At 41.1% G+C, this 13,849-nt stretch overlaps 1 protein-coding gene across 5 annotated transcripts in view; it reads left to right on the top strand.

Annotated features, from left to right (window-relative positions):
* Positions 1 to 13,849, top strand: part of MDN1 (midasin AAA ATPase 1) — a 162,289-nt gene that overhangs the window by 72,328 nt on the left and 76,112 nt on the right. For all 5 annotated transcript variants that reach the window (XM_037894480.2, XM_037894479.2, XM_043542661.1 and 2 more), the window contains exons 35-42: positions 1,920 to 2,117; positions 7,171 to 7,379; positions 8,523 to 8,645; positions 9,462 to 9,659; positions 9,772 to 9,879; positions 11,643 to 11,831; positions 13,299 to 13,388; positions 13,511 to 13,771. In XM_037894480.2, coding sequence (XP_037750408.1) covers positions 1,920 to 2,117; positions 7,171 to 7,379; positions 8,523 to 8,645; positions 9,462 to 9,659; positions 9,772 to 9,879; positions 11,643 to 11,831; positions 13,299 to 13,388; positions 13,511 to 13,771 — 1,376 coding nt within the window. The remainder of the gene's footprint in view (positions 1 to 1,919; positions 2,118 to 7,170; positions 7,380 to 8,522; positions 8,646 to 9,461; positions 9,660 to 9,771; positions 9,880 to 11,642; positions 11,832 to 13,298; positions 13,389 to 13,510; positions 13,772 to 13,849) is intronic.

The following is a 13,849-nucleotide window of genomic DNA, read 5'->3' as shown; positions in this document are numbered from 1 at the left end:
TAAGGACAAAAATATCCAAAAATGTTGGGTACCCAATTTGAGGCCCTTAGGACCTGGTTTTTCAGCGTACTTAGCATTATATAGCACTTCATATGTTCAAAGCACAGCTCCCATTAACCTCAGCTGCAGTTGTAGATGCTTAGATCTTCTGTAAATCAGACCTCAGGGTTTCAAGTCAGGTGCCCAGAAAATGAGAAACAAACAATTAATGACCACATCTGACAAGTTTAGTTAAGCGACTTGCCTAGCATCACACAGGAGCTCCTTTGGCAGAAGCAGGGATGGAATTCAACTGCCTTAATCAAGAGAGCGTCCCTTCTCTTTTTGCAATCCCCTCCCTCCTTCCCTACATACTTTCCAACTTCTGCAACAAATGAGGCCAGGGTCCTACAGACAGTAGCTTCCTCCTTCCCTGCACAACCCTGATTCATCCACAGAGCAGGTCTGTCCTGTCCACTGATTAGGGGAGGGATCCAGTGGAAAAAACTATATGATCATGTAAATAAAGACTGTATCATGATGTATACACATAAGCGGGCTGAATTAAGGTTGCACAGGCAAACTTAATTCTGGCATTTCCTAACTTTTGAGTGCTTGAGTTTGCAACCTTAATGTTCTTTCATTATAGTGTTTTTGAGTGTAACTTCCTAGGCTTTTAAAATTGTAAATTGAAAAAAACAGAAATTCTATTGTGGCCTCATATTGACACCCACATGGGTCATTAGCAGGGTTGGGACCTTTAGATCCGCGGCAGAGACCTTTGCCACTTGCACTCACAGAAGAACTGATAGCAATTAGTAGGTGCTCATCCTCTGTCGACCACCTCTAAAGGGGATGAGACACTCACTTTCCAGTGGGTTTCCACAGATGTTTGCTGACAGCAGAAGAGTTGTAAGAGTCAGCAATCATGGGTTCTGTTCCAGGCTCTAGAGGGGAGTGTACTCTAGTGGGTACAGACTCTTCTGCCTGTCTCCACCCTTCACCAAGCTTGATCCCTTTTTGCCCTGCTCCCTCCAACCTGTCTGGCCTGTGTCTGGTCCAGTCCTGTCTCTTCCTCACCCCTTGCCCCACCCACTCTGTTTCCATTTCTCAGGCTTCTCTTTCCAGTCCCAGTCTCCTTGCCCAGCCAATCCCAGTTCCCACCCTCCCAGCTCCTTATCCAATCTGTCTCTCTTTCCTCCTCCTGCCCCCACCCCCATGCTCCCAGGTTTCTCAACCAATTTGTCTCCCCATTCCGGTCACTTTGCCTAATCAGTCCCAGTTCTTCTTGTGGACCCAGTTCCTTATCAGATCTGTTTCTTCTCCCCCTGCTTCCCCACCTCTGGTTCCTACTCCCAGTCTTCTTGTCCAGTCAGTACCCCCTCCTCCCATCTCCTTGTCTGTTGTAGGGTGTTTCCCTTCTCCCCTCAGACTTGAAAACTGTCAAACATAAGCATGTGAATTTCTCCAAAAAATCTGCCTTAAGCAGACATCTGGCCTGGAAAATTTCAGCCCAAACTGTTGAAGTTTTGCATAGTTATAAGCAGCTATAAACAGGATCTTTTAATGGGAAGTGTGAGGCAACTTTAATAATAGGCAGTGTTACCCTGCCCCACCTATAGTACAGTAGGTTGAGATTAACCTTCACCTTTTTGATTTTTAATTCAAGGCAGCAATATAGTTGTGATGTGACATCAAGCACCTTCTGCCTTCTGGAAGACAATGCTACTGTATCTGTAGATCTATATTTCATACATGTGTGTCTCTTTGTTGAATTCACTAACAGTATTTGGTTGAGCTCAGCACTGTGCATTCACTGTAGTTTACTGCACTGCAGTTTCTATACTGTTGGCTGTCCATGTGTTTCTGAATTTTGAAATGAAAACAACTGGCTGCAGTTGGAAATCTTATTTTACTTCCTTTTGTTTTCTTTAATATAGGTACAACATCTTGCTCAGCTGATACCGCTTTATCCGCTCGTGAAAAATGTCTGAAATTCTTATGTGAGAAACTTTGCACTATTGTTGAGCTTACAGAATATCAGAAGGATGAACTGAGGATTTACTATAGAACAAAGGAGAGAGAATTTATATGGATGGAAAACTTCATCGGAATCCATCCATTTTTTATACCAAGAGGCAAGTGTTTTTTGTGGGGTGGGGAACATTCATCCCATGTTTTGTTTTTAATGACTTATCAAGTACTAGCCTTAGCCCCAAGATATGCGGGGAACTACGCTGTAATTCATGTGTTCTAAAAATAAAGACACAACCTCTTTTCTTTTTATAAAAGCGCTGCAGAGTATTTCCAAGCATGTCTAATATAATTGTTCCACCCTTTTTAGGAAGCCACATCTGTAAGCAACCATTTTTTTTTTTACCTTGAGTGGCGGCTTCAGGCATATTACACTTCATCTGACCTCAATTTTGGTGTGTAATGATATCTCAGTTTTCATGGTCAGATCAGCTGCTAGCTTTGGGCCATGGGCAGTGCTCATCCATCCACCTCTCAAGGAATGGGAACCTATCTTGTTGCTCCACTGTTAGAGACTTACTGACTGACCCATTGCAGCCTTAGAATTCCAAGGGAGAGTATGTGGGTACCACAGGACTGAGTATGATATGCGAACCTAGATATTCTTATTGTGTAATATTTGGACCATTCTGCTTGTGGACTGGCTAGGACAATAAGATCTCTTTTCCTCTTAAACACTGATATAGGGCAGTCAAACTTACCCTCCCCTCCCATTGTTGTCATTGTGCCCCATTAGTACACAGGTGAATTGGAGGGACACTATAGTACTGGTGACGTCCATGCCTCTGAGTTTGATTGTGGCATAGTTTCTGCAATCTTGTGCTGCAGCTATAATGAAGTCTAAAAGCTTTATTTTTGTCTGCCTCTTCTTCTCCCACCATAGCATCTAGGGAATCTAGACCAACAGAACTGTTTTTTAGCATCGGACAACTTGGTGTATTGTATTTTACTTTGTTTGGATACAGGAAGCTGATATTTAAGATTCCATCCACAAAGTAGATGGAAAATGTGCTGTATTGGGGATCATTAGTGTCTGCTTATGGAGGAACTAGGTGAGTTGTGGCCTACAGCCTATGAGATACCAAGACCACATAAGTTCACCAGGTGTCTTGTTGCCGCTGCAAGCTAGCAGTTTGGGTCAGTTGTTGAGTGAAACTGTTTTCTCTAGGCAGCTTCTGTCAGACAAGCTGTCATTGGGCCCTTATATAAGAAACCATTTCTTGACAATGGTAGTCCTACAAATTACCTTTGGGTTTTGAGCCTTTTTTGTAGGTAAAGCTGATTGAGAAGATTTTGAGGAAGCGGCTCTAGTGTTGTTTTGAAACTTCTGATTTCCTTGTCCTGGAGGGTTTTATTTCAGTGAATGATAGCGTCTATCTGCATGGGTTTTCTTGGCCGATGGATCTCTTGTGACCGACTAAGTTCTGCTGTCTGTTCGATGACTTTATTAGACCTACTAGTTCCTTTTCCTGCTGTTTACTGTCGGGTGATACTGAGCTGTCTATGGACTGTGGAATGAGTGGATGGGGTTATTTCTCTTCCCTCCTTTCCGAGAAGTCCAACAACAGCAGTGTTGGGGAAATTGCATGTCATTCCGTGAAGTTTTCATAAGAGATCTTGTAGGGTTTCATCTTGTCGTCTTCTCTTCTCTCTCTCGTCTCTTCAGACTTGCTCAGGGAAGAGGGCTGGATTCCATGTTTAATTCTGCAGGACATGATATGAATTCGGGATTTCATGATCCCAGCATTCCACAGCATTGGGGGTGCCATTAAGATCAGTGGGATGTTTGCAGAGAGATCAAGGGAGAAACACAGCTATTATGTAGTAATTGAACTTCTATTTATTCAGCACTTCATTGGCATATTCTGTATCGCTTACAAAGGAAAATCTGCTCCTGTTTAGGCCACAACTACTTCTGTCCTTTGCTTCTCTTTTTTGTTATCTTCTTTTCTCTTTTTCACTCTCCGTCTTCCCTCTGTATATCTCCTCTGTTCTTCTCTCTGCATTTTCTTCTCTGAAGCAACTCCTAATTCCCTTTCCCCATAGGGCTTTACACCCATCCTTTTGCTGTTCCATTTGCTAAAATAATCAGCAATGGAATAATTAATGTTGACATTGAAGTGTGGTCATTGTGCATTAAAGTTGACAACTCTAGACTGGTCAAAAGTGGACAATAAAGTTCATACCCCTGAGTCTTTGTTTCAGGATGTTTTTTTCTGACTGGACAGATATCATGGCATCAGTTACACTCAGTTCATGTTTGGAAGATTATCTCTGTTGCCATGAGGACTAGAAACCCTATAAAAAAATAAAGGATGAGATTCTGCACAATCTGAATGTGTCATGCAGGCCACATGCATCATGTGGGCTGTGCATTTTGATGCCCCTGATAAAACCACATTAACGGATTGGTACTATAGTACCCATTGTGCTGATAGCTAAAAGCTAGGTCTTTCATCAAAGCCAGGCAGTACAGTCTCTCTGCTTATCCAGTGTCTGCCTGAGAGGCATGGATCAAGGTGAAATGCCTGAAGTTCAACCCAGAAAAAAGAGAGGTGATGCTGGTGGGGAATGGGAGAACTGATCTGTGGTGGTGAGGGGTTCTATGCTATGAAGTGTTGTGCCTTCCCTTAATCCAAGGTCTGCAGCACAGGGATTATTGTGGACACTTATCTGCTACAATGTCTGATCCAAGTGTCAAAATTTTTTTCTATCTGCGCCTGGTCAGGATGTTGTGACCTGTGTTCCCTCATGCAATCCTTGTCACTCTCTAGATTGGGTGACTCTGCTGCACCTCTGAAGTCCACCAGAAATATTAGGGTAGTGCAGGACACAGTAGCCGACCTGTTTAGCTATGCTGAGCATGCTGCGTCTGTGCTCTTTATGCTGCAGGGGCTTATCTATGTCCAGACAAACTTTAGATTGCTGGCTTTTCTGAAGCTCTGTATATGGTCTGGCTATGTAAGAGCTCACTCTCCCTTCATGCTTTCATTACTGATGAGATTAAAAGTAGTGTTTCTGTAACTAGATTTGCAGACCAGGGGAATAAGGAAGGATGTTTCACTCAGCACCACTTAACGAGAAGTTGCTGCCAGCTCTTTGGGCAAAGCCTGTGTCTGAGTTAAATTTGTGTATGCTTTTAATGACTGAGAAGAGAAGTGGATGGAGGTGTTACCTTAGCCTGTGTGCTCTTTAGTCTGGCATCATGGGAGTTGTAAATTTGGAGACAGTCCTTTTGGTGGAGCCAGTTATTGGCAGGATAATATATTTTGATTGTGATTTTACTGGTGTAAAGTCTCTCTTTTTTTAGGCAGCAGGCATGTCGGTTTTATTTAAACAAAAATAAATGTGTAGACAAATGGAGAGGTCTAATATAAAAAGAAATGGAAGAGTTCTAAATAAGAAGTTTGTCATATAACGCACATGCTTTTGGAAGGATGGAATATTTTCAGGTGTTTATAAGTAAGGAGAAATGTGCTGGGATGGAAAAGAGTGGTGGGAGTAAGAGTGCTGACTCATAATTCATTTGGCTAACTTTTATTTTATAACATTGCACAATTCAGAGCAGTGGTACCCAGTCTTATTGTGGAGGAAGGCCATATAAGCTTAACCCTAAATGTGTGTGGGGCAAACAGATTCTACATATTTGAATAAGTTTAAAGTCACCTGTATTGATTTATATTTTAAGTTCAGCTTGTTTCATGTGTATTTAGATAGGTTGTTTCTCAATTGTACAGTATTGTCTATTTGCACACTTGTGCAAACTAAAATGATGTAATCATGACGACAAAATGCTAACGAATCGGTTAGTATATTGTGTTGAAGCAGACCTTATGAAATGCCCTGGTGGGCCTTAGATTGGACATCCCTGTTTAGAGCATGTCTCCGTTGTATTATAGCCAGTGCCTAACTTGAAACATCCAAAAACATGGTGACGGGCAATGTTCCCTCTAATTTTTCCCATGCATGTGCAGAATGAATTTTGTTATGTGCACCAATATGGAGGTGATGTGTGATGGGAGTGGGGCTGGGGCAGAGGGGTTCAGGGTGTGGGAGTGGGCTCAGGGCTGGGGCAGAGTGTTGAGGTGAGGGCTCCAACTGGGGGTGCGGGCTCTGGGGTGGGGCCGGGGATGAGGGACTTTGGGTGCAGGCTGCCCCCTGGCCACGTGGGGAAGAGGACTGCCCCCAGCCCTCTCCCCGCAGCAGTACCTGTGCTGGGGCCGGGGGAGAGGTGCCTCTCCCTGGCCGCGGCAATGCTGGGGCTGGGGAAGGGGCGTCTGTCCCCGCCTCTACCCAGCCATGGCAGTTCCGGGGCTGGGGAATAATCTCTCTCCCTGGCCGTGGCAGCTCTGGGGCTCGAGCTGCGGGGGAGGCACCTCTTTCCACTGAAGCCCTGAGCTCATGTGTGGCCCTTGATAGGCTGCTGCAAAGCCACACAGCTTAGAGGGAACTTAGGTGACTGGCTCTTATAAATACATCTAATCACGGAATCTTATACAAAGTTATACATGGTTTACTTTCTAACAGGATAACTAACACCCAAAAGGGGAGAATACCTCTTTCCTAGGAAACGAATATCGAAATCTTTAAAGAAGGATAGCGACTAACACCTTGCATACATGAGAAATGGTGTTTTACTATTGAAATTACAGTGAGCTCTAAAGGTGAAGGTTTCTGGTGGGCAAGAAGATCAATGTTTTCTCCAGGATGTGTTCTATAACCAGAGTAAAGTAAATGCATGCATGAGAGGGCACTTAACTTTGGCTCACAAAACTGGCAGTGTGTGAACAGATTCATAAACTTTCCCTCCACTTTGGTTCATGAACACCTACAGGTTTTAAAATTCCATGTCCAAAACGCATTGCAAAAAGTGCATGTGCAGGTGTTTGTGTGTATGCACAAAATTATGCATGAACAAATGGAGACTGTGCTGAGGTCAAACCAAATATCAAACACTAAATATGTCTGCCAGATTTGTGAGGATAAATGCTTGATACATAATTTAGTTACTGGTCTATCTTCCATCACGCGCTGTAGTAGGGTAAAAAAGCAGTTGGCAAGTTAATAGGTCTTTAGAAAACGTGATCTAAAGTATTCTAAATGTCTGTAATATTTAGTCTGTGGTTTAATTTTTGTTTTGCTTTCTCTTCATCTTAGGCCCTGTTTTTCAGAGGAACAGTGTTTCAGATTATGCTTTAAATGCAGGAACTACAGCAATGAATGCACAAAGGCTGTTAAGAGCCTTACAGCTTAACAAACCCATTCTGCTGGAGGGGTCTCCAGGCGTGGGCAAGACCAGTCTAGTAGCAGCATTGGCAAAGGCTTCAGGAAATTGCCTTGTTCGAATCAACCTGTCTGAGCAAACGGTAGGGTAAAATATTACCCGGTAATTGATTTTTTTTAAAAAAAATGTGTAGATCCATATGTAAAATATTATTTTGGTTTCTTATTTTATGAAGCACGAGTGGTTACACTTGTAAACTCAGATGTTGAGTCGTAAGTGTCCGGCTTCCCTCATCAGTCTTGAGATTAAACTAATGAGGAGTGGAGTGTCATGACAGACCAGAGAGCCGCTGTTGTTTTCAGAAACTGTGCTCTGTGCTGATTACAATGTGCAGATCATCAAGTACGCTGCATATAGTTTGATTGCTGCAAACTTGTTTGAAAGACTTAAGCTGTAGTTTAGCCATAGCCGAAGTCAATATAAATTATATTGCTCAGGGGTATGAATTCGCCACCCCCTTGAGCAACATAATTTATGCCAATTTTAAGGCCGGCGTGGACAGTGCTATGTCAGCAGGAGAGCTTCTCCGCCGGCATAGCCACTGCCACTTGTTGGGGGTGGATTAATTAAGTTGATGGGAGATCTCTCTCCCATTGACTGTGGCCATGTCTACACTACCCGCTGGGTTGGCGGGTAGTGATCAATCTATCGGGGATCGATTTATCGCGTCTAGTGTAGACGCGATAAATCGATCCCCGATTGTTCTGCCGTCGACTCCGGAACTCCACCACGGCGAGAGGGGGAAGCGGAGTCGACGGGGGAGCGGTGAACGTGGATCCCGCGCTGCGAGGACGCGAAGTAAGTGATTCTAAATCAATCTAAAGATACGTCGACTTCAGCTACGCTATTCTCGTAGCTGAAGTTGCGTATCTTAGATCAATTCCCTCCCCCTCCCCAGTGTAGACCAGGCCTTAGAGTGGCTACACAGGGATCTTACAGCAATGCAGCTGCATCAGTGCAGCTTTGCTGCTGTAAGCTCTCTAGGGTAGTCATAGCCTTTGTTGGAGGCTGACATTCATGTTCTTGCATTGTTCTGCATACTGTAATTGGTGACTGAAGTCCCAATATGGAAAATGTAGAATATTTTCTTTTAACTATCGTCAATTTTAAATGCATAGCTAGATCTTGGCTTTTAAAAAATAAGCAAAAATGCAAAGCAAGCTCGAAATCTGGTAACCTTTTATGTAGTTTGTAAATCTTTGCTTTCTTCCTCTATTTCCCCAAGGATGTGACAGATTTGTTTGGGACGGACTTGCCTGTGGAAGGTGGAAAGGGAGGAGAATTTGCCTGGCGTGATGGACCCCTGCTTGCAGCATTAAAGGGTGGACACTGGATTGTATTAGATGAGGTGAATGCAAGTCTGGCACACTGATAAAATGGGAATATTTAGGAAAAGAGAAGTGGTGATTTATTGGTGTTTCGGGTAAAATTTTCACAACCAGCTAAATGACATGCTTGGAAGTGTCTAAATCATCTTTGAAAATGAGACATAGGCCCCTAATTCCACTGACTTTCAAGGAAAGTTAAGCTCCTAAAAGTCTGCAGTCACTTTTGAAAATGGATTTAGGCTCCTAAGTCGCTTAAAGCACTCTTGCAAATGTTACCCTTAAACTGAATGCAAGTTATTTCTTTTTAAAAATGTTTTGTGTGTAGCAAAGTATACATTCCTCATGGAGACCTGGACTACAGTTATACTAAGTATGACGTTTTGAAAAGAAATTGTGTCTTTAGCTATTTGTGTATACTAAAAAACAAACCCACCCTAATTTCCTCTGTTGTGCGAAACAATTTTTAAGCATTTGTGTAACATAAATATCTCAACTAACTTTATTAACTTGATAAAACATTTAATCTGTGAATTTAGGAGTAGCATGAAAATAGTTCAAAAGGAAAAATGAATGCTTGAAAATAGACATTTATAATACAATGATGCTCAGATACCTTAGTGAGGGCATTGTAAAAGAATGTAAATAGAACAGAAAAACCTTACCTTACCCACTAGTGCAGTGCCATAATATGGGATTTGTTAGCTGTGGATAGTCATGTATGATCATGTTTGGACAGGCAAGAAAAGTTGAATCACATTTGTGTTTAAATTATAACCTGCTAAAGTGGAGGCCACTTTTGAACAACATTATTTTATCTTATTTCTTTTTTCAAATAGTTGAATCTGGCTTCCCAGTCTGTATTAGAAGGACTAAATGCCTGCTTTGACCACCGAGCAGAGATTTACGTCCCAGAATTAGGGATGAGTTTTCACGTGCAACATAAGAAGACGAAGATCTTTGGATGCCAGAATCCCTACAGACAAGGAGGTGGAAGAAAGGGGCTGCCCAAGTCCTTTCTTAATAGATTTACACAGGCAAGTCATTCATTCATTTCAGGTTATGCCTATTATTCTTTTTTGTGTCCTTCTTGTGATGTAACCCACATGCACACTACATAAATTCCTCCATGTGTTCTTGGTCCTGCAGGTATATGTTGATCCACTTACAGCTGCAGATATGGAGTTCATTGGGAATACCCTGTTTCCTGCCATTGACAAAAATATTATTGCTAAAATGGTTGCTTTCAATAACAAGGTAAAATATGTTTACTTTTCAGATTTGTACTGATGAAAACAGTTGTCTGAGGTAGGCAGAATGAGTGAGAAACGTTTAAAAAAATATAGAGAGTAGTTTTGGGGTGACAATGTTGACAGGTGAATTTGAAAAATAATTGTTTTCACTGAGTGTGGGCTATTCTAGAAACATTAGGGAAAACCAAAGCTTTGTTTTTACAAAACTGAGTTACATTTCTGTTTCTGGATTTAAGGCTGTTATTTATCATAGGATGCTGTGAAAGGGACTATAATCTAGGAAAAGTAGAAATTGAAGTATTTTGAGCAATAGAGGCTTTTGTGGGTATGCAGGGTATTTTTAGTATATTTGGGGGATGATCAGTTGCAATCAAAAGAGAAGACCATAATGGATAAATCCTTTCTAGCAATAAATACAGAGATAGCCAACATCCAGAATTTAGTCTATTTTAACAGGCATTCAATAGCTTCTAATTTATGGTGCCTCAAGACATAGAAGTGCTCTGTTTAGGGCTTAAGGCATTTTGTTCTGCACATTAGTGTCCTAAACGTTTTCAAACTTACTTTTTCTAAATCCACAGTACATTGTAAAAGTTTAATTCAAATGACTCTAATTTCAAAGACTTTTACTGCAGAAGAATCCTCTCCAGTGAGTCATTGGGGGGTTGGACTGGTTTCCAAACAAAGATAAGATTTTTGGCATTCTTACCGAGTTGCTTCTAAAACAGATAGTTATCCCTGTTTGGCCATATCTGAGGAGACTGGGGGAAGGAGCACATCTACTCTCCAAGCTGTCAATTCTACTAAACTTGGCATTGTGATAAAGTCCACTGAAAGAATTTTATCTGAGGTGGCTTTTCTTTTGTAAGTGTGTGTGTGCGTGCGTGTGTGTGAGAGAGAGAGAGATAAAATAGCTGACCTTTAAAGCCAAGAAAAGTATGAAGAGATAAAAGAATATATATTATATGTGCACTTGGCTGAATTAAATTTTTTTTATCATTTCAACAGACAATATTGATGTTTATTTTAAGCACTTTTTCAATTTTTATCAATTTAAATTTTCACAGTTGCACAAAATTATAGGTTTTTAACCATTATTTTTATTTTTATCAAATTTTCACAGTTGAGGGAATTTATTGGGATGTTGATTGGTTACACAATAATTAGTAAATGACAGTAAATGTTGTGATTCAAAAAGCTAAACCTTTATAACCATTAAAACACAAATTGTCAACATCACATATCAAAATATACAAAGTAAATATCCTTAAATCCAACTCTTAAGATCTCAAGCAGCATTTTTCTTTCTTTGCCTATCTGTAAATTTTGATTATTGATGGAAATATTTTTTCATTAGTTTGTGTGTGTACAGTTAAATCAGTGTTTACTGGCGTTACTGATTACAATGTAATCCTTCCATGCCTAATTATATGCCTTATGTAGAATTATTATGTGGTGGAATATCACTGAAAGGATATTGGCAGATTGCAGAAGAAATGTGAGTTCATGCAATGACTAAGATGTTAGGGCATTAGGAGATAAAAGATCACCTTCATTTTGGGTGGGCTGAATCTGGTGGCAACAGACCCCAGATGGCTCCTGACAGCAACAGTGAAGTGAGCAGGGCTCCTAACTCCTATTGGCAATATTCTCTACATCAGATGAGCAGAGCCTAATGACACAGGTCTACTTGGCTTTTAAAAATATTTCTAAGATGACTGCATATGTGAGTGAAATAAAAAGATTTTAAACTGCTGCTTTCTCCAGATTGATCAAGAGGTTATGGCTCTCAAGAAGTGGGGACAGAAAGGAGGACCCTGGGAATTTAACCTGCGTGATCTTTTCCGCTGGTGTCAGCTGATACTTGTTGATCAGTCACCAGGATGCTATGATCCAGGCCAACATGTATTTTTGGTCTATGGTGAAAGAATGAGAACCAGAGAAGACAAAGAGAAGGTGAGCTGTACATCCTTGCTCCCTGTTCATTGATTGTTACATGTTTCCAGTAATGCCTATGTAAATGCAATGATATTTGACAGTTTTCCTGTAGAAATTACTGTTGCACACAAAGGAAAATTTTCAGACATCCTTCGTGTACCTTTTCCTAATTTCCTTTTGAAATGCCTATTGTTTCTAAAGCTATTCGTGTAAGACAGTGGTTCTTAAACGTTGATCACGCCCTCCTCCCCTGCTTTGTATCTGTAGTTGTTTATGCCCCTCACTCCCACCATACAAGGACATATATGGATGCCCAGCTCTGAAAGCAGTGCCGCTGCCAGCAACAGCACAGAAGTAAGAGTGGCATAGTATGGCATTGCCACCCTTACTTCTCTGCTACTGGCAGCAGCAAAATACTTTTACAAGGGCAAAACAATATAAAACATTTCTCAGGTCATCTATTAAATATCAGTATTTATGCAAAAATACCTTACACGTTCTTATGGAATGACCTGAATATCATGAGTGGATGGGGACTGAGGGTTGTGAAGTGGGAAAGAGAATTAGTAATGATGTGTGGAAGGATCTAGCAATTGGTCGACAGCAGTGGGAGGGAGGGTGAGTAGTGTAATCTACTTAGTTAATGTTGCAACGTTGTTGTTTTTTCCTCCACTGGCTTTGTTTCGTTTCTGCATCCTTCAAACCCATTATCTGTAATGTGAATGTGTTGTACAGTGTCACCCCTACTTACATTTTGTCACCACCTACCACCACCCTTCTGTATTATATTCTGCCAGCTTCTTTGGCTTTATTGAACCCTATGTCTTCTCCCATTTGACAGTGCCTTTTTTCACGCCACTCCCCAGGCTTGAAACAGTCTCCCTTGTTTAGTATGCCAAGCAAACTCACTTACTTTACGTCCCCCCTAAAATTCATTTATTTGGGTTAGCTTTATACCACTCAGACTCCTCCTGCTCTCTAATACTCCTTTCATTTTCCTCATTACAGTTTAAACAAAAATAACCGAACAACCTAGACTGAAAATTTATCAAACCATAAGACTAAACTTTTGTGCCAAATAGCTGCTTGGTCATTTTTCCCTTATGTTTCATTCTTTCCCCTTTCCTTGATCCGCATTGTCTCTTTCTATATACTATTTCAGAAGCTTTACTGACTGGCTTCTCTGCCTGTACTCAGTTAAAGAAAAGTGGTACTGGAAGTATAAAATTGTGTTCCATGTTCTGTGATAAGAAGCCATGATTTGCTAAGTCTGAAGGACTTGTGGAATTGCTGATGTGTGCTGCAAAACAGTTGCAGCATTTCATTGCTGGATGAAATGATCCCTTTGAATAAACTGTGAATAAGTTGGTAAAGCGCTTTGGGGTAGCTCACAGTGAAAATTTCTATGGAAATAAAACATAATCCCCACACTGTAGAAATCTAGGCTGATTCATGTTTTTTTAACCTTTCTTTTGACTATTTTAGGTCATTTCCATATTCAGGGATGTTTTTGGCCAGAATTCTAATCTATATAGGGGAACCAGACAGTTTCTCATCACTCCTTATAATGTTCAGGTAAGATAAATTAAAAAGAGGTGATTTTTTTTATCACCGTAAACGTGAGCTTCCATTTTCCCTTCTCTTGCCTCCATCTCCCCCCATCAACATACTTAAGTGTTTTTATTAATTCTTTTTAGATCGGCTACTCAGTTCTTGCTCGTGGCAACTATATTCCTCCCCCTTGCAGACGTCTGTCTCTTTTACATCATTCCCTGCAGTCCCTTGAGTCCATAATGAAATGTGTGCATATGGGCTGGATGGTAATATTGGTGGGTCCTGCAGCTGTTGGGAAGACCAGCCTTGTTGAACTTCTGGCTCACCTGACAGGTCATCGATTAAAGGTTATGGCAATGAACAGTGCTATGGATACAACTGAACTCTTAGGTGGATTTGAACAGGTAAATATTATTTTTGGGGGTGGGAGGTAGTTTATCCAACTATATATAGTAGTTGTGACATTAGAGTTAAAGCACTGA

This window comes from Chelonia mydas, chromosome 3, assembly GCF_015237465.2.
Source record: "Chelonia mydas isolate rCheMyd1 chromosome 3, rCheMyd1.pri.v2, whole genome shotgun sequence".
In the NCBI taxonomy this organism is placed as follows: domain Eukaryota; kingdom Metazoa; phylum Chordata; order Testudines; family Cheloniidae; genus Chelonia; species Chelonia mydas.
The sequence above is the reverse complement of the archived record's forward strand: the minus strand, read 5'-3'. Positions and strand labels throughout refer to the sequence as shown.